The sequence below is a fragment of the Salmo salar genome, chromosome 10 (assembly GCF_965601325.2).
Source record: "Salmo salar chromosome 10, fSalSal1, whole genome shotgun sequence".
Taxonomy (NCBI): domain Eukaryota; kingdom Metazoa; phylum Chordata; class Actinopteri; order Salmoniformes; family Salmonidae; genus Salmo; species Salmo salar.
The window spans coordinates 72794911-72814724 of record NC_138300.1 but is presented as its reverse complement, the minus strand read 5'-3'; the positions used below and the strand labels follow the sequence as shown (position 1 = coordinate 72814724).

General features: G+C 41.7%; 1 protein-coding gene across 6 annotated transcripts; it reads right to left on the bottom strand.

Moving 5' to 3' along the window:
* Positions 1–284: 284 nt before the first annotated feature.
* On the bottom strand, positions 285–17034 carry rbpms2a (RNA binding protein, mRNA processing factor 2a). 6 transcript variants are annotated; one of them, XR_001318671.3, is made up of 9 exons: positions 16826–17027; positions 6872–6949; positions 6664–6702; positions 6336–6398; positions 5678–5828; positions 4780–4928; positions 1561–1633; positions 1302–1352; positions 285–1221 (listed from the first exon to the last, which is right to left on the bottom strand). XR_001318671.3 is itself a non-coding variant. In XM_082957139.1 (8 exons), exons 5-7 carry the CDS (start codon positions 5760–5762, stop codon positions 1568–1570), a joined length of 300 nt encoding a protein of 99 aa, XP_082813265.1. In that variant the 5' UTR covers positions 5763–5828; positions 6336–6398; positions 6664–6702; positions 6872–6949; positions 16878–17034; the 3' UTR covers positions 285–1352; positions 1561–1567. The 6 variants fall into 6 exon arrangements, 5 of the variants coding, with proteins under 5 accessions (XP_082813265.1, XP_013979508.1, XP_013979509.1 ...); XM_082957139.1 differs by having other exon boundaries at positions 285–1352; positions 16878–17034; XM_014124033.3 differs by having other exon boundaries at positions 285–1352.
* Positions 17035–19814: the final 2780 nt, after the last annotated feature.

The following is a 19814-nucleotide window of genomic DNA, read 5'->3' as shown; positions in this document are numbered from 1 at the left end:
TTTTTATTAATGACAACTTTTGCGTGAACTGGTACATGTTTTGGAGTAGATTTGTTACATTAACATAAGTCCCCAGAGCACTACAACTGCTCCTAGGCATTCATAACAAAGACCCAAAGGCTGGATGGAAAGAAATACAATCCAAGGACATCATGGGGGACCACCAGAACCCAAAAGTGCCCAATTCAAAGTGTACATTTATGTTCAGATCCATCATGTTCCATCCTTCAGTTTAGAGGTAACATTTGATCATCACAGTACCTTGTGTTTAAAAAGAAAAACACTTCAGATCAATCCATTTATTATCCAGTTTCACATTCTGAATGATCAGCATTTTGTTTTACAGCAATCTCATGTTAGCAGTCCATGTACAGTAGCAGTTCTGACTGCCACGGTCAGAATATTTCAGTATTTAACACCAAGCCAAAGAAAATTTCACTTTTTACTACTTCAAAACAGGATATTATAGACAGGATTCAACATCCATCAAAAATAACACCTAAGAAACCCACAAGGGCAGACTAAACATCAACTTATACAGATTACTTCTTTAAATTGCACAAAAATGCATAAATACTCATTACACAAACGTACAAAAATACTTGTACTCACTTTTTTGTTCAAATATAATCTAAACAGATATTTTGGCAAAACTGGGTCGTTAGAGGATGCATTCAAAAGGTCCAAGGTTACAGACAGCGTCAGCACTCTTGGACAGGTTTACAGTTAAAGATCAGAGGAAGAAAAAGAAAACCCAGTGCATACATTATCCATTCTGAACAAAGAAAAAACAAAAATGACAAGTAACAAGATGTCTGCATCTACTTCGCAGGTAACATCGTAAGCAACTCAATCCAAGTTAATCTTCAAAGAAGCGAGACTAAGAATAATGAAAACATACTGTAGGGGTCCGCCGAGACCTCTCACTATTACGGCAACATAAGCAATATGAAACAAGGACAAATGTTTGGATTTCTAATTCATGCCGAATACCTCAACATGGATTGATTGTTGAGTCCCACCCACATCCAATAGAGAGCAGCTTGATAGTTTTCAGCACAGAGTTAGGTCCACTTCGAGAAAAGACTGCGCACACTTTTATTGGGGGTGGGGGGCTTGGGGGGGCTGTACCGTCAAAGGCCAAAAAGTCAGATTGTCGTCCGCTTCAGATTGTCGTCCGCAACATGTTTCCACGGTCTCAAAATCCTCCTCTCCATTTTTCTGCGAGGAAAGCAACATCGGTAATGCACCTTAATGTCCGTTAAATAAACCTGATTTAAATTAAATTGAGTTCAGAATACCTTTACTCTGCTTTGAGGGAAAAACAAAAACCTTCAGGTACTGACTGGGATCTGGGGAGATCGAGAAAATGATTTAAAAACATTATTTTGCAAGTCCATAGAAATTAGCCAACTGAAAGCCTCACATGTGAAAGCTCAAGAAATAATGACATTGCACTACTTCCTATGTAGGCCCTTGTCAAAAGTTGTGTAGTAAGTAATAGGGTGCCATTTCAGATGCAGACAGTTAGCTAGGGTTCTTGGGATGGGTCATACTTACTAAACACTTAACAGAACTGACGGGATTTCCATCCTGGTTGTGAGGTTTCAGATGGGGACGGGTACCAACGCATCTGGGGAATACAAAGCAGACTTAGAGGGCACTCCAGCAGAAAAGCCCATGCTTGGGTCATGTTCCACATTCTTCCATGTGCTGCCTAATGAACACAACCCAGGTGAAATACTGACCTAGTATTCTTCTGATCACCTTAGAGACAAAATTACTTTCAGGGTTACCAAATACTTGGTTATGTGAATATTGCTTCAGACGCTTTACAGACATTCAATTGTTACAGAGTAGCCATTGTCCGGTCAATAAATCTATCCGAATTACACAGTAACAGAGTGCTCCTTTTTCTTTATTCTCCCGGATAGTCACCAGTTGAAGTATCCTGGAGTAAGTAATGTTGTTTTAGCCACAGAGGTACTAAAAATGTGGAGCCCAGCAGAAATAATCAAAACAGGGGGGATCCATTCTGGGGGTGCTCCAAGTTCAAATAATGGACTTTCACTGACAAGACATTTAACATACAGTACAACTCCACACGCCAGACAACATTAGTGTCAGTCTACTCTACAAACCATCCACTGAGCTGTACAGGAACGCTACTGTTTTCAGACCCAATTTCTGTAGCTTTCACCACTTCGCCATTAGTCGTTTTCCTGTCCCCCATTGGACAGTGCCACGCATCAGACCTTTGTGTTCCGGCCAAGGGCACCGGTAGGAGAACACCAGACAATGTGTTTGGCACTTCATACCCTGTGGTCATGTTGCATTCTCTTTTTCCCCCCGGAACGCGCCCCTCAGAATGCCCCACATTCCTCGGGCCCCGCTGGGCTTGGAAAATAGACTTAACAATTAACTTCCTATGCAAATAGAATGAGAGGGAGCCTGTTAATGTATGAGAGGGAGCCCGTCAATGAGCAGCCACCATTGTTGGGTCAAAGTTCAAGTAGCAGAGCTATTAGCCACAGGCTCCAGGGTGAAGTCTGCCCAAGGAACAGATCACAGGAGGCTGCTGAGGGGAGGACAGCTCATAAATGCTTGGAGTAAATGGAATCACATGAAAACCATATGTTTGATACCATTGCATCTATTCCATTACAGACATTACTAGGAGCCCATGCTCCCCAATTAAGGTGCTACCAGCCACCTGTGATACAAATCAAGGGGATCAGCATCTTCTCCCCTAATCCTAACCATTGGTGGGGCAAATGCAAAACTGGCTCAAGATCAGCATCTCGGGGTAGCTTCACTCTATACCTACCTACTGTGTGGGAGGTGGTTTTACTACAGTAAACAGAGCTACAGGGTGTGCAGGCTTTTGTTCCAGCCAGCACTAAACAATGCAGATCTAGCATCAGTTGTCTTTTCAATCATAATGAAAAAGAGGGTGAGCTATATCCCCAGATGTCTGTGTTCACAAAATGTTGTTTTGGTGCTGGGCTGTTACTCGCTGTTTATCATCTATGCATAGTCACTTTACCCATAATGTACATATTACTTCAATTACCTCTACCCCCGCACATTGACTCAGTACCGGTAGCCTTGTTACTTAAAACATTTCATTTAGTAAATATTTTCTTAACTTTATTTTTCTGAAAACAGCATTGTTCGTTAAGGCCTTGTAAGTAAGCATTTCACGGTAAGGTCTACACCTGTTGTAGTCGGCGCATGTCACAAATAAAACCTTAGATACAAACGCCATATAGTTCTCCAGGACCAAGGTTGGTGACTACTACGAATACACAGCATCTCATAAGTGAACTTGTGGAATTCGGGGGCTTAGCTCTGCAGGCGCTACACATTACATAACAAAAGGCCCTCTGACCTAAGACTTTGATTACCTATGCACATTGAGGGGAATGAATGATGCATGGATGCCCTCATTCACCTCACTGAACTTTACAGTTAGCCGTTACTGAGATTTGACTGCACTTTCACCTTTAATGGTCTCTTTTGCAGCCAGCCATCAACATGATATACTGTGGTTTCCAGGAAGGTTTCTAATTGGTGTGTATACCACAACTATTAAGGGAACGGTTAGTACAATGCCACCCATGGAAAACTGCGATTGAAGGTGTGAGTGAGAAAAGACAACTGCATTCCCTTAAACCAGAATATTGGGAAAAGCAAAGGGAACACAACATGCCCAAAACTTCAGGTACACTGTAGCCCTGAAGTACATAGATTCAGGTTGATATGTGCTGGCAGGTAGAAAACGGTCGACCCCTATACCGCTTTGACCTTTAACTCGCATTGAGTTATTGCCGCGGCAATTCGCAGGAATGCCAGAGCCAACCAAAAGATTGGTCTGCTCACCGAGAGCTGGTTCTCAGGACAACCGATTAAAGGTTTACAATGAACATCATTAAGAGTCATACCACTCTAGGTCACCAGAGTGATGAGACACGTTCTTATACTGTAAGAAAATCGAATGTATGATATTTTACATTGTGACAAAGCCATCAAGATGCATATCCAGGGGCGAAGCAAGCAACTTAATTTCATTCAACAGATGTCATACACGAGAAACAACGCGAGACATCCCGTATTTAATGACACCTCATAATTCCATGTATCATACTTGAGGGTCAGAGTTCATTGTGAATAAAACAATGCTCTATCTGAGCAGTGCTGTCAAGACTGTCCCCACTCAGTCGTTTTAAAAAGGTAATAAAAACAGCCAAGCCTCTCCACTGTAGGCTAACATTTAACAGGACTTCATGGGCAACAGATTCACTCAACGACCAATGCATAATCCAACCTGAGAGCCAATTAAAAACAGATTTTCTCTGTTGTGATCTCTTAGCAACGATTCCCGTGTACAGGAATGTTGTTGTGAGGAATTTTACAAAAGGAGTGAAGCAGACAGAGGTTGGACCTTATTTTACTCCACTGGTGTGGCTTCTTACAGTATGCAAGACAGGCAGTCAGCGGGCTTGGCAACAAGCCCCCCAAATGAACACAGAATGGATCCCCTGTCATGAACAATACAGTGTCAGGTTGTGCATGTTTAAGGGTGGATAAGCTCACTACTGGTTCCTGATGTCAGATGATTGAAATAGAACTATCGAGAATGATTATCCAATTTTATTTGGGATTGATTCCAATCCTGATGTGCATCCATGCATGTTCCACGATCATATGCTACACAGAGCAAGGGATGGTAAATGAGAGATGTTGAAGGGGCAGTAGACCCACCGGTTGGTCCCTCACCTGTGCGTGGAGGGCTGCGGCAGCAGCGGCAGCAGCCGGGTAGGTGAAGGCAGCATGGGGGAGCCCAGGGGGAAGCTCCGTGGTGTACAGTGGGTAAGGGGCCCACGACTCGGGAGAGGCCGGGATCAGTGCTGCCCCCGTTAGGTCATCTATGAAAAAAAGATGCTCAAATGCATAGTAGTAGTTCTGATCTCAATTTGGGAATTTCTTGTGGGGGAGGCAGAAAGATAACTTTAGGGAGATATCAGTTAGCATCTCCCCATTTACTCCCTTTTGGTGCCTACTAAAAATGACTCAGGACTATGGCCATGTTTAAAAAGTTGGAAAATGTAACTGGCCCTCCAGATGATTTTTGATTTAACGAAATATGTGTGAAATCAAGTTCCCAACCAAATTGTTTACACCTGTGTAAATATGTTAGATCAGTGATCCATGAATAAGGGCAGGAGGATGTATTGGTCAAGTAGTCAAACTGGATCCATGTCCTGCTAGTCTGACTACAACAATCTTTCCCCGTGCCTTACTTCTGGGGGACCCGTCATGAAGAATGAGAGCCGAGACTATTTAAAGTGTGGATTTAACAGTGTTGGGGGAGCAAAGCGCAGGTGCGTGTGTGTGATTAAAAACCCTGGTGCTGCGGATTAATCAATAACACTGAGGACCCCTCCAAGTCCTGGTTCCAACAATCGTGGTGAATTTAATTGAAGTGGAACTTTGTGCACTACCTAGTTGTGCCTGACCAGCCGAGATAAAACTACAATCTACTTGAGGTGTAGAGGTGAGTTAGTTGATCCAGCATTGTCTGTAGTGCATATTCGAAAAGGAGAGGGGGAAAGGAGGATTGGGGGAAGCCTATGTCCGCGTGGTGAGTGTTTCTAGGGTAGAGCCGCACACTTACATGGGTCCCGTGCAATGAAGTGTGCTCCTAGAGCTGGGTGGATATTTGTGGGGTTCGGTGTGGCCATCAGCTTACTCTTTGCCATCTTCGTGTTGGCTTTAGCGAACTCTAAGCGCAGGGTCTGGGGACTCTCGGGGTCAAAACGGATCCCCTAGGGAGAGATGGTGAACACTGTAAGGGGGTGGAGGGACTATACTCTGCGAAGAGGTGCAAAGTGCTCTTTAGTCTGCTCACATGCATGCAGGTCAAATTACTGTACCACGGTAACTCTAGAGAAGAGCCCATTGAGGAAAACACTTACATAGGGAGGGTGGTGTAGAGCTTCTGGCCAATATGGAAAAGGAGGCCTTTCAGTTGACTGGTTATACATAACTACATTAGTTGAACCATAGAGGTCAAATATGTCACAGTAAAAACAGCCATCCTGTCACATTCCAACTGCATTATGGTAATTAGACAATTGAGTCTTTCTTCCGTAGTGGGCAGTCGTCACCCAACAATCTTGCATATTGGAATTGAAGTCAAGGTCAACATTCAGTTCCTGTCAAGTTGTTAACCTGCAGTTCAGCATGAAAAACAAATCCCCAAAGGTTGAAGAGGATTACTCAATTCAGGGCTAGCCTCACGTCTACTTATTAATGGCTGAATGACTGCTTACGTTTAATGCGTTCTTCGCAGCTTCAGCACCAGTCCGGTTGTCAAAGGTAACAAACCCGACAGGCTGGAAGAGAGTGAGAGAACAGAGCATCAGAGACAATACAGGGAAAGACTGATGGCCCTTAGATTGGCTAAAAGGTACACTGTTACATTTCCACATGCAAACAATGGTGTCTGTTAGCGGTAATAATGAAGCAATGAACCAAAGGAAACATTGAATATTTAGGCTACTAGCGCATCATTTGAAGGTATAAAATTGCAAGTCTACAGTACAATCAACTACAAGCATCCTCGCTCCCTTTGTACCTCAGATATGGACATAGTCTCACCTGCTTTGAAGTCAACTTAATAAGGGATCCTTCATAACCCTGCAAATGCAAGTAAAACCCCCAAACACCTTGTAAGTCACCATAGAAATGGCAAGGTCACACAAGAACACCGAACTTGACAAGCTGGACATACTTATTAAGCATGTCAATAAAGTGAATCAGGAAAAAAACGAATAGTTCAGACATTTAACAAAATATTCTGGCCTACCTTGAATGGTCTGAAGAGCAGGTAGAGTTCCCGTGGCTTGATATCAACTGGAAGGCCGCTAACAAAGAGAGTTCGTACCTAGAAACACAAAATGCTAACTTCAGACACGCTACTAAAAAGGTCAGATTAGGTTGCCATAGTAGGGTATAAAACAAAAAAAATCACAAGAGATCATCCAAGAGTGAGTGTTAAGGCAATATGCATACCCCCAATTTAAAACCTGGCTATGCTATTTTTTATGCTTTGATTTTGAACACATTTTGTCCTGGCAACAGGACTAATGTTTTTAGGGTTCAAAAACCAATGTTTGAGTTTATTTTACCTTTAACTTGGGGTGGCAGCGTAGCCTAGTGTTGGACTAGTAACCGAAAGGTTGCAAGATCAAATCCCCGAGCTGACAAGGTACAAATCTGTCGTTCTGCATTCTAATGTGAATTGGTTGGCTTCTTCACTCATTCTGACATAAGTTGTGTTATCTGGAATTTGAACCTAGCCTATTTCTGATGTACTTGACCTATTGAGCTAATTAAAAAAAAAGGACAGTTAACCCACTGTTCCTAGGCTGTTATTGAAAATAAGAATTTGTTCTTAACCGACTTGCCCATTTATTTTTTTTACCTTTTATTTAACTAGGCAAGTCAGTTAAGAACAAATTCTTATTTTCAATGACAGCCTAGGAACAGTGGGTTAACTGCCTTGCTCAGGGGCAGAACGACAGATCTTTACCTTGTCAGTGCGGGGATTTGATCTTGCAACCTCAACCTCAATGCTCTAACCACTAGGCTACCCTGCCGCCCCAAGTAAGGCAAAATGGGATAATAGAATGAAAAGAGCAAGACTTGACACCCTTACAGAAACAACCCTACTTTTGGGTTGTTTGAGCTAAGTTTATATATTCAATAGTTATAATTTGTCCATGTCCTTTCTTTATTAGCTCAATAGGTTGAGTAGCCTATTTCTGATGTAGCTTCAAATTCCAGATAACACAACTTGTGTCAGAATGAGTGAAGAAGCCAACCAATGCACATTAGAATGCAGAGTTTACTAGCTGAAGCACAGACGCCTCAGAAGATGTGCACATTTAATATTGAAAGCGAAAATCTGGCAATTTCAACTATCAGCATTGATACAACCATTTCAATTCACAACAATGAATATAAAGTGTAACTTCAGGGTTAATTTGGGTACAGCTTTGAGCCTTTAACACTCACTCGGCACCTTAAAAGGCTACAGAAGCGTGTATATTGCCTTGTGTGAAGGTCACCCCAGCTGTTTAATTTCAGGTTTGCTATTCTTACCTTCTGTAGCATTTTCACTAAGGCTTACTTTCTAAGAAAAAAAAAAAAAAGACAATTTCATAAAAATTTCACTGGTATACGTACATGTCATTCCTAACTTTGGCTTTTGGCAAAATGTGCAAATATCAGAACACTTAATATACAGGTATTGAGACTTCTGCCAATGTACAGCTAATCTGAGAATGTTTTTGCACTAGATCGGATGAGAACAAGTGAATGCCAGGCTTTCGAAGGAATAAATGTGAACACCACCTAGGGCTCATATTAACAGGCCTTTTGGGAAAATTATGGCCACTTCAGCCAAAGGGAACTGATACTTGTTCAATTGAACCTGCCGATTAAACACAAGGGTGAATGGCATCTAATTTTAGACCAAATGGGCATCACAGCTTTTTCAGACAGAGGATGTGAGGAATCAAGAAAACCTATTTCAGAAGAAGCTAGCCAAGCATATGGTCGAGGTTCATGGACATTAAAAAGGAGGATAAGGATGCGCGAAAGACTAACAAATGGCAATATCAAGAGATGCGTTTTCCTTATTCAGGACAGAGGGTAATTTCCACCAATACACTATACACTGGAAATTACTCAACACGTTCCTGGGAGAACACAATCAATTGACTTTCTAACAAGGGTAATTACGATAGCAGCACGGTAACTAACACCCATCTAGCAATTCAGAGAGAAAAAAAAGTTAACCTTAAAGCTGGAATCACTAATGGTGAAACTGACACGCCCATTTCTGATATTACAACAAAGAAAGCTTAGACTTTCCCCTCAGAAATCATTGTGTGAGCGATAGAATACGTAATCTGCTGTTCTATTTATTTTTTTAAACAATTCTAAAAAATGGTTCTCGCCTCAGTTCCATAAACAAAAAAACAAGGTGCTGGGATGAACAGTGCACAGTTACCCGTAATGTGGATTCCAGCTTTAAAGCGTGCAATGGTAAATTAAAATACAGATCTCACTGCAGTTTGTGAAGAAATTCACAAGTGACATTTTGTACACATTTTCTACTCAATTAAAATAGGAAATTGACTTTTCCCCTAGGGCCTACACACTTGGAGAAAGGATTTGATTGGTATGAGCAATACGGTGAAACTTCAACCTAAACTACCAGGGGGAGCTATTACCATATTTCTTGCATCCTTTCAGATCTCCACAAGTGTGTAGGGTTTAGTTGTCTATTTGGGATTGGGCTGTAGGCTACAGGTACTGAAGCCTTAGAGACTACCTGTACACTGGAGGACATTTACAACAGTAAGCCCTATGAAACAAGAACAGTAACACTAGTCCAAAAGCCGACTTCAGATCACCGAGGACAGGTCTGAGGATATAATGACAGATGACTACTGAATTTCGTTTATCCGGTAAGACAAGGCATAATGAACTAAAATCTAGGTCTTAACTTTGAAGTATCATGACTCACCAAATAGTCGTATTCATCCAATTATTCTACAGTCACTTCATTGGCTTGAGACAAAGATCCAAAATGCATACAGGGCCTGTAACATTTCCATGAGCAAGGTCGCAACAGCCTCAGCACAATGGTTGGCTTGAACTCAAGTGGAAAACAAATTATACTGCCTCCTACTGGAGGATTTTACATTGGTTTTTGTAGGCATAATTGCTTGACAGGGCTGGCAGTGCATTCAAGAGCTTCCAATGGCCCAAAGCTGTGCAGTTTCATCACTGTAGCTATACACCCAAGGGCCAAGGCTGGACAGTAAACATGCAGATTAAACAATATACAGTACCAGTCAAGTTTGGAAACACTCATTCAAGGGTTTCTTTATTTTAAATACACTGCTCAAAAAATAAAGGGAACAATTAAACAACACAATGTAACTCCAAGTCAATCACACTTCTGTGAAATCAAACTGTCCACTTAGGAAGCAACACTGATTGACAATATATTTCACATGCTGTTGTGCAAATGGAATAGACAACAGGTGGAAATTATAGGCAATTAGCAAGACACCCCCAATAAAGGAGTGATTCTGCAGGTGGGGACCACAGACCACTTCTCAGTTCCTATGCTTCCTGGCTGATGTTTTGGTCACTTTTGAATGCTGGCGGTGCTTTCACTCTAGTGGTAGCATGAGACGGAGTCTACAACCCACACAAGTGGCTCAGGTAGTGCAGCTCATCCAGGATGGCACATCAATGCGAGCTGTGGCAAGAAGGTTTGCTGTGTCTGTCAGCGTAGTGTCCAGAGCATGGAGGCGCTACCAGGAGACAGGCCAGTACATCAGGAGACGTGGAGGAGGCCGTAGGAGGGCAACAACCCAGCAGCAGGTCCGCTATCTCCACCTTTGTGCAAGGAGGAGCAGGAGAAGCACTGCCAGAGCCCTGCAAAATGACCTCCAGCAGGCCACAAATGTGCATGTGTCTGCTCAAACGGTCAGAAACAGACTCCATGAGGGTGGTATGAGGGCCCGACATCCACAGGTGGGGGTTGTGCTTACAGCCCAACACCGTGCAGGACGTTTGGCATTTGCCAGAGTACACCAAGATTGGCAAATTCGCCACTGGCGCCCTGTGCTCTTCACAGATGAAAGCAGGTTCACACTGAGCACGTGACAGACTCTGGAGACGCCGTGGAGAACGTTCTGCTGCCTGCAACATCCTCCAGCATGACCGGTTTGGCGGTGGGTCAGTCATGGTGTGGGGTGGCATTTCTTTGGGGGGGCCGCACAGCCCTTCATGTGCTCGCCGGAGGTAGCCTGACTGCCATTAGGTACCGAGATGAGATCCTCAGACCCCTTGTGAGACCATATGCTGGTGCAGTTGGCCCTGGGTTCCTCCTAATGCAAGACAATGCTAGACCTCATGTGGCTGGAGTGTGTCAGCAGTTCCTGCAAGAGGAAGGCATTGATCCTATGGACTGGCCCGCCCGTTCCCCAGACCTGAATCCAATTGAGCACATCTGGGACATCATGTCTCGCTCCATCCACCAACGCCACGTTGCACCACAGACTGTCCAAGAGTTGGCGGATGCTTTAGTCAAGGTCTGGGAGGAGATCCCTCAGGAGACCATCCACCACCTCATCAGGAGCATGCCCAGGCGTTGTAGGGAGGTCATACAGGCACGTGGATGCCACACACACTACGGAGCCTCATTTTGACTTGTTTTAAGGACATTACATCAAAGTTGGATCAGCCTGTAGTGTGGTTTTCCACTTTAATTTTGAGTGCGACTCCAAATCCAGACCTCCATGGGTTGATAAATTGGATTTCCATTGATTATTTGTGTGTGATTTTGTTGTCAGCACATTCAACTATGTAAAGAAAAAAGTATTTAATAAGATTATTTCTTTCATTCAGATCTAGGATGTGTTGTTTAAGCGTTCCCTTTATTTTTTTGAGCAGTATATTTTCTACACGGTAGAATGAAGGCATCAAAACTATTAACACATGGAATCATGTCGTAACCTAAACAAAGTGTTTGAAGAATCTAAAATGTATTTTGATTTGTTAAAGGTAGCCACCCTTTGCATTAATGACAGCTTTGCACACTCTTGGCGTTCTCTCAACCAGCTTCATGAGGAATGCTTTTCCAACAGTCTTGGAGTTCACACATATGCTGAGCTCGTTGGCTGCTTTTCCAACTCATCCAAACCATCTCAATTGGGTTGAGGGATTGTGGAGGCCAGGTCATCTGATGCAGCACTCCATCACAAATTCTTGGTCAAATAGCCCTTACACAGCCTGGAGGTGCATTGGGTCATTGTCCTGTTGAAAAACAAATGATAGTGGGACTAAGCGCAAACCAGATGGGATGGCGAATTGCTGCAGAATGTGGTGGCAGACATGCTGGTTAAGCGTGCTTTGAATTCTAAATAAATCGCTGACAGGGTCACCAGCAAAGCACCCCGACAGCTCCATGCGGAGTTCCGTTCATCTACCCTGCGTCTCACAAAGAGACAGCGGTTGGAACCAAAAATGACAGATTTCCACCAGTCTAATGTCCATTGCCCACATTTGACACAAGCAAGTCTCTTATTGGTGTCCTAGTAGTAGTTTCTTTGCAGCAATTCAACCATGAAGGCCTGATTCACACAGTCTCCTCTAAACAGTTGATATTGAGACGCGGCTGTTACTTGAACTCTGAGGCATTTATTTGGTCTGCAATGAGGCTCGTAACTCAAATTAACTTATCCGCCGCAGCAGAGGCAACTCTGGGTCTTTCCTCATGAGAGCCAGTTTCTCATGAGAGCCAGTTTCATCATAGCGCTTGATGGTTTGTGATTGCACTTGAAGAAATGTTCAAAGTTCTTTACATTTTCCTGATTGACTGACCTTCATGTCTTAAAGTAATGGACTGTCGTTTCTCTTTGCTTATTTGTGCTCTTCTTGCCATAATATGGACTTGGTCTTTAATCAAATAGGGCTATCTTCTGTATACCACATCTACCTTGTCACAACACAACTGACTGGCTCAAATCCATTAAGTAAAGAAATTCCACAAATTAACAAGGCAAAGTTAATTGAAATGCATTGCAGGTGACTACCTCAAAGCTGGCTGACAGAACGCCAAGAGTGTGCAAAGCTTTAATCAAGGCAAAGGGTGGCTATTTGAACAACCTCAAATATATTTTGATTTGTTTATTTCATAGTTTGTCCTCAATATTATTCTACAATGTAGAAAATAATACAAAAAGAGAAACCCTGGAATGAATAGCTGTCCAAACTTTTGACTGGTACTGTACACAACCGTTCAAAAGTTTGCGTTCACTTAGAAATGTCTGAAAGCACATTTTGTCCATTAATTAACATCAAATTGATCAGAAACACAGTGTAGACATTGTTAATGTTGTAAATGACTATTGCAGCTGGAAACAGCTGATTGTACACCTATGCAGATATTCCATAAACAATCAGCTGTTTCCAGCTACAATAGTCATTTACAACATTAACAATGTCTACACTATATCTGATCAATTTGACGTTATATTAATGGACAAAAAAAAAAAAAAAGTGCTTTTCTTTCAAAAACAAGGACATTTGAAAGTGACCCCAAACTTTTGCACAGTAGTGTATATCTAAAAGGATTCCCCACTAATAGACAGCCCTCATTAACATTTGTCATTTAGCAGGACTTACCATAGTGACTGAATACATTTTCATACTGGTCCCCCATGTGAATCAAACCCACAACCCTGGACATGCTCTACCAGCCACGCCACACAGAACATGTCATACAGTGCATTCGGAAAGTATTCAGACCCTTTGACTTTTTCCACATTATTTTACATCCTTAATCTAAAATTGACTAAATTGTCCCCCCCCCTCTCAATCTACACACAATACCCCATAATGAAAAAGCTAATACCGATTTTTAGAAATAAAAAAATGGAAATAACACATTTACTTATGTATTCAAACCCTTTACTCAGTACTTTGTTGAACCACCTTCGGCAGCGATTACAGCCTCAAATCTTCTTGGGTACGAGGCTACAAGCTTGGCACACCTGTATTTGGGGAGTTCCTCCAAATTCTTCTCTGCAGATCCTCTCAAGCTCTGTCAGGTTGGATGTGGAGCATTGCTGCACAGCTATTTTCAGGTCTCTCCAGAGATGTTCGATCAGGTTCAAGTCCGGGCTCTGGCTGGGCCACTCAATGACATTCAGAGACTTGTCCCGAAACCACTCCTGCGTTGACCCTAAGCACACAGCAAGGACATTGTCCTGTTGGAAGGTGAACCTTCGCCCCAGTCTGAGGTCCTGAGCAGGTTCACTTCAAGGATCTGTACTTTGCTCCATTTATCTTTCCCTCGATCCTGACTAGTCTCCCAGTCCCTGTCGCTGAATAACATCCCCACAGCATGTGTCCACCACCACCATGCTTCACCGTAGGGATGGTGCCAGGTTTCCTCCAGACATTCAGGCAAAGGAGTTCAATATTGGTTTCATCAGACCAGAGAATCTTGTTTCTCAAGGTCTAAGAGTCTTTAGGTGCCATCTGGCCAGTACCATGAAGGCCTAACTGGTGGAGTGCTGCATAGATGGTTGTCCTTCTGGAAAGTTCTCCCATCTCCATGTAGGAACTCTGGAGCTCTGTCAGTGACAATCACCTCCCTGACCAAGGCCCTTCTCCCCCGATTGCTCAGTTTGGCTGGGCGGCCAGCTCTAGGGAGAGTATTGGTGGTCCTTAACTTCTTCCATTTAAGAATGATGGAGGACACGGTTCTTGGGGACCATCAATACTGCAGAAATGTTTTGGCACAGTTCTGGGGAAGGGTACCTCGACACAATCCTGGGGCGGCAGGTAGCCTAGTTGTTAGAGCATTGGACTAGTAACCGAAAGGTTGCAAGATCTAATCCCTGAGCTAACAAGGTAAAAATCTGTCATTCTGCCCCTGAACGAGGCAGTAACCCACTGTTCCTAGACCTTCATTGAAAATAAGAATTTGTTCTTAATTGACTTGCCTAGTTAAATAAAATAAAATCCTGTCTGAGCTCTACGGACAATTCCTTCAACCTCATGGCTTGGTTTTTGCTCTGACGCCGTCAATGGTGGGACCTTATATAGACAGGCGTGTGCCTTTCCAAATCATGTCCAATCAATTGAATTTACCACAGGTGGACTCCAATCAAGTTGTACAAACATCAAGGATGATCAATGGAAACAGGATGCACCTGAGCACAATTGTGTCATAGCAAAGGATTTGCATACAGATGTAAATAAGGTATGTTCTTTATACATTTGCAAAAATGTCTAAAAACCTGTTTCGCTTTGTCATTATGGGGTGTTGTGTAGATTGATGAAATATATATTATATATATATTTTTTAATCAATTTTTCAATGAGGCAGTGTTGTAAAAAAAATGAAAAAGTCAAGGGGTCTGAGTACTTTCCAAAGGCACTATATCACATTGAAGCCAATCTCTAATTCATTTAGCCAAACAGCAGTATCACCACGTATGTACTATAAAGCTAAGAGATTGGGCTGGAGAAACTACTCAAATTCATATTGAGCTATGGATGCAAAGAATGAAAATCCATGACTTCATGTTTAACACATTGAAGCTAAACAGTAATATAAATGGTTTACAGTGGAGTAAAACAACATTTCAGTTTTTCATGGGGTAATAGTTGTACTATTAAAGCTCATTAGGCATAGCCTACAAATAATATTCTTCAAGAATCTATGGGTATATTTAATTATAAACTGGGTAGTACGAGCCCTGAATGCTGATTGGCTGACAGCCGTGGTATACCACATGTATGACAAAACATTTATGTTGGTAACCAGTTTATAATAGCAATAAGTCACCTTGCGGGTTTGTGGTATATCGCCAATATACCACGGCTAAGGGCTGTATCCAGGCATTCCGCATTGCGTCGTGTGTAAAAACAGGCCATACCCCGTGCGCCTTATTGCTTAAATGACCATTGAATAGCAGTAATTGCAGATTGTTCCAGTAGGCCTACTTGTAGATTATGTGCAGTGTGCATTTTGATTATGCATTACCCTCCCCATAGTAGTGAAGTAGCCTCCAAAACCCATCAAACATGCTGTATTTAATAAAAACGCAGTTGCAGCCAATTCATGCCTTAAAAATCTTGGGGAATCAAATGTTCAGCAATTAAGGTCTCAATTATGAAGGGAAGACTAAGCTGAACATGCATCCCACACAGAATCGAAATACCCTTTTTCCTGAAATGATCAAGGTCAAGGGTGACTAAATAAAACGAGATTCCCAGAGGCCCCCCCACTGTTTGTAAATAATATTTCGATTTAAGAGATCCTCCCTTTCGTTTGCAAGTAGTGAACTCCCGTAAAATATCTTTGCCTTTACAAGACGAAAAAAATTTAACTCACACCGAAACAATATTTGTAGTTTGACCGCACGCTGGCTTTCCCACAAGGTAGGCTATGTTACAGGTGTGTCGCATAGTGTCAATCCACCGAAAGACCCAAATGTGATGCTAAAAGTAACCATGTTTGCCTACTTGCTCCATAATATCCTTATCCAATATATTGACACGGTCAAAAATAAAACAAAGTACTATGTTGAAGTGTGAAAAGAACAGTGAATTCGGAGTAAAAATAAATAAGCAGTCTCATTCCTACTATCAAATCCAACATTTGGATGTATATGGCGCAATTTGCAAGGCCTACAGAAGTGTAAGATACAACTAACCTAGGCTACAAAGGAAGATACATGCGCTACAAGTTTACACACTATGCAAATCAGTCTTAAATATGTAATAAGACTTCTTGGAATCCTCAGACCTGGAAAAAAAGCGATAAACGCCACTGACACGCTCAATAAAAATGTGCGCAACAAAACAATGACTAATCTTCCCCTTACCTCCTCTTCCAAGGATACAACATTGTTGTTCGGCTCAGAATCGGATTTGAGACTCATTGTGTGACTTTTGCGCTTCTTTGTGTAAGACAAAAGTAGGTTTTCCCTGTTGGTGGATTTTTCTCTGAAGTGCTTTAAAGTTGCGGAAGAAATCTTGGTGCCGTTTCGTGAGACTGCAGTAAAAGGGTGACCAGGTGAAGCCGTGCTGTAAAGCCAAAAGTATCCGAGGAACCACAAAATAAGTTAAACTAGAGGTGAAATAGTGGATAGGTGCACTGTGAAGGTGAGAGAAAGGTTAAAAAAAAAACAAGTGCCCTTGTTTCCCCCTTGCTCACATCAAGCTCGTTTGCGTCAAAATGAAATAAGGGAGAAAAAAAAAAAGTCGACCTAGGAAAATCTTTAAGGTGAGGTGTCCACGCCGTTGTCCCTTGTCCTCTGCTTTGCAATTTGCTCATCAATTACATTAAAAGCCAAAGCGAATGACTTGCACTCATCTCTGATGGCTCTCAGCTTGTCCAACAAAGCCCAACCCACTCCACCACGGTCAATCATTGGGCTACTTCAAAAAGGAAAATGAAAGGTCCAATGCAGGCGTTTTTATCTCGACATCAAATCATTTCTGTGTAACAATTAAGTACCTTACTGCGACTGTTTTCAATTGGTCAAAAATAAACAAAAATAGATTTTTAGCAATAGCAATTTTTCAAGCAATAATTTTGCTAGGAGTGTCTAGACTTTCTTTTTTCAAAGTACAATCCACATTATTACAAAAAATCCGATTTAGCATCATTTGATTTTAGTAGCTTATTTCGTTTAACATACTTTGAAGTACATACTAATTTCGTCACATTTATGTGGTAAAAAGGGGCAGTACATCAACATTTGAAATGTACTGAATTTTATTGAGAGAAAAAAGCGATTCATCCATTGATCCTAAGAGACATTACCAAAAATGTGGCTCAGTTTCCATTCTTTACCTACTCCACAGCCAGCTTTAGTGCCACTAGTAGTGAACCATCAGGAGCGGTAGGGTCTATGGCAGGATGCTTAAAACATTATACCCAAATCCCCAGTCGCTTCAAACCAAATGTTATAGCAACCCAAATACCACAACAAGTTGCACATATAGAATATTGGAGGATATTATCGAAATTCTGGTATTTATATACTGAACAACAATCTAAACGCAACATGCAATAATTTCAAGTGAGTTAGAATTCATATAAGGAAATCAGTCCATTGAAATAAATTCATTAGGCCCTAATCTATGGATTTCACATGGCTGGACAGGGGCGCAGCCATGGTGGGCCTGGGAGGGTATAGGTCCACCCACTGGGGAGCCAGACTGTATATCTAGTCAAAATCACTGATACATGTCCCCCTCCACCTTCTGAGGATATGTATAATTTAATAGTATGTCTCCAGAGAAACCTGGATTATAATATATGCTTTTTAAAATATTTACCCTAGAAAAACTACTTTTCTGAGAATTACACACTAATACAGCTCTCTATGTATATTCAGTTGTATCAACTTTGTCTACCATTGGCAGATTTTTATATGCACAAAAATAAGATAATTTTGGTTTTGCAGACAGTCATACGATCAGGTCAAAATCACTGATACAGGTCTCCCTCCACCCTCTGGTGGTATGGATAACTTGTCATTATGTCTCCAGGGAACCCTAGATTAAAATAAAGGTCCTATTTATCAAATTGCTATAGATGGAATTAGGTGTTTTTGTTTGGCGTCAAAATGACCCCAGTATGAGGGTTAATAAAATGCTTCTTTGCACATAATTGATTAACGGGAAAATAATGAGAAACTCTCATATATTATTGAATACTATTACAAATATTATAACAAACAAAAATATTTACTGTAAATAGTGATTATTATAATGTCGATATTAATAGTTTAGACAATAAACTGTAAGAGCTCCCCCTTTCTGATGGCAGAGTAGGCCTATGTAATATCTTTATGTGTACCTCTTAAAAATAATAGTGCTTAGGTTTAGAGAATACTGTATAAATGTAAGTTTTATGTTTTTCAATTTGTTTTTAATTCTATTCACAAAAAGTCTTCAAAGATGGTTGCATTGCTTTATTGTCTAATTCTATAGGTTAAGACGAATTTGCCCAAGAATATCAATACAGAAAGAAAACAATATAGAATAATATAATGCTCTATATGCATTTTGAGATTTTATTTCATGTACATGTTTTATTTGCAGAATATATAACAGGGGATGAAAAGGAATAAAACAAATTGGTTGAATAATACATTCTATAAGAATAATTGTATGATTTTTCCCCCATTTATTAAAAACACGTTCTAAAAAACAAAATAAGGACCTCCCAAGTTTTCCATCTCGACAATGCATCATATCAGTTAAGAGGTTACAATTAGTGCCTCATGTTTTCTTTGCCTGTGATTAACCCTATCCTGGGCTGTGCCCTGCATGCTGTGTGGTGCAGAATTCGCTTCATTAGCAGCTATCAAGGGGAGGCTCCATCTCTGATGATGAATCCCAGACCTCCAGAGGCCTTGATACGGAGCAAAACAACAGCTAACACCCCAGCACCAGTTCAGCCAAAAGGGGGGAGAGGGCGGAAACTTGTGCCCTGCCCTCCCTCCCTGTACTAATCTGAATTTCTCCCCAATGATGGACCCTGGTCCTGCCCATAGAGATAGATTGACGACTCTAGTGCCCAAAAGCCTGTTTTAGCATGGCCAGTGCCATTAAGGACTTTCACCATTTTGAAGTAGTCAACTTCCTATGGGTTAAGGAAGGATCACATGATTCCATCCAGGTCACCAGGGGGATCAGACAGTTAATTATACTTGTGAGGAAACATTCCATAACCGCATGTGGCAGTAAGTCGCCAACCATGGCTTTATACCTGTTCAACCAACACACAATAGGTGGCAGTGTGAACCCTTTCAGTTTGTTTGACAACTCATAGTAGTAGTAGTAGAAGAAGAAAATGGACTACTTAAAAATGGAAAGGGCCTCAATGGAGGCCAGGCTCTCACAAACACCATAATAGGACAGATACAATGATGTAAGTCTATGGTCCTGCATCAAATCCCTCAGGTGTCGGGGAAAATGTTTTGCACAGAGCTCTGCCTGGCCCGCTCTATCTCTGCAATCTCTGACGCAAGCGTGGGTGCTCATCCCAAACTGCCCTATTTACTCAATTAAAGAAGAATGTCACAGAATGTTATAGAAACATGCAGTCGAATAAAACGCTTCGGAGAAGGAGTGGATATTTAATTAAAAGGGGAGATTAGTCTAGGTTTTCAGCATCAGAGAAGTGGGGG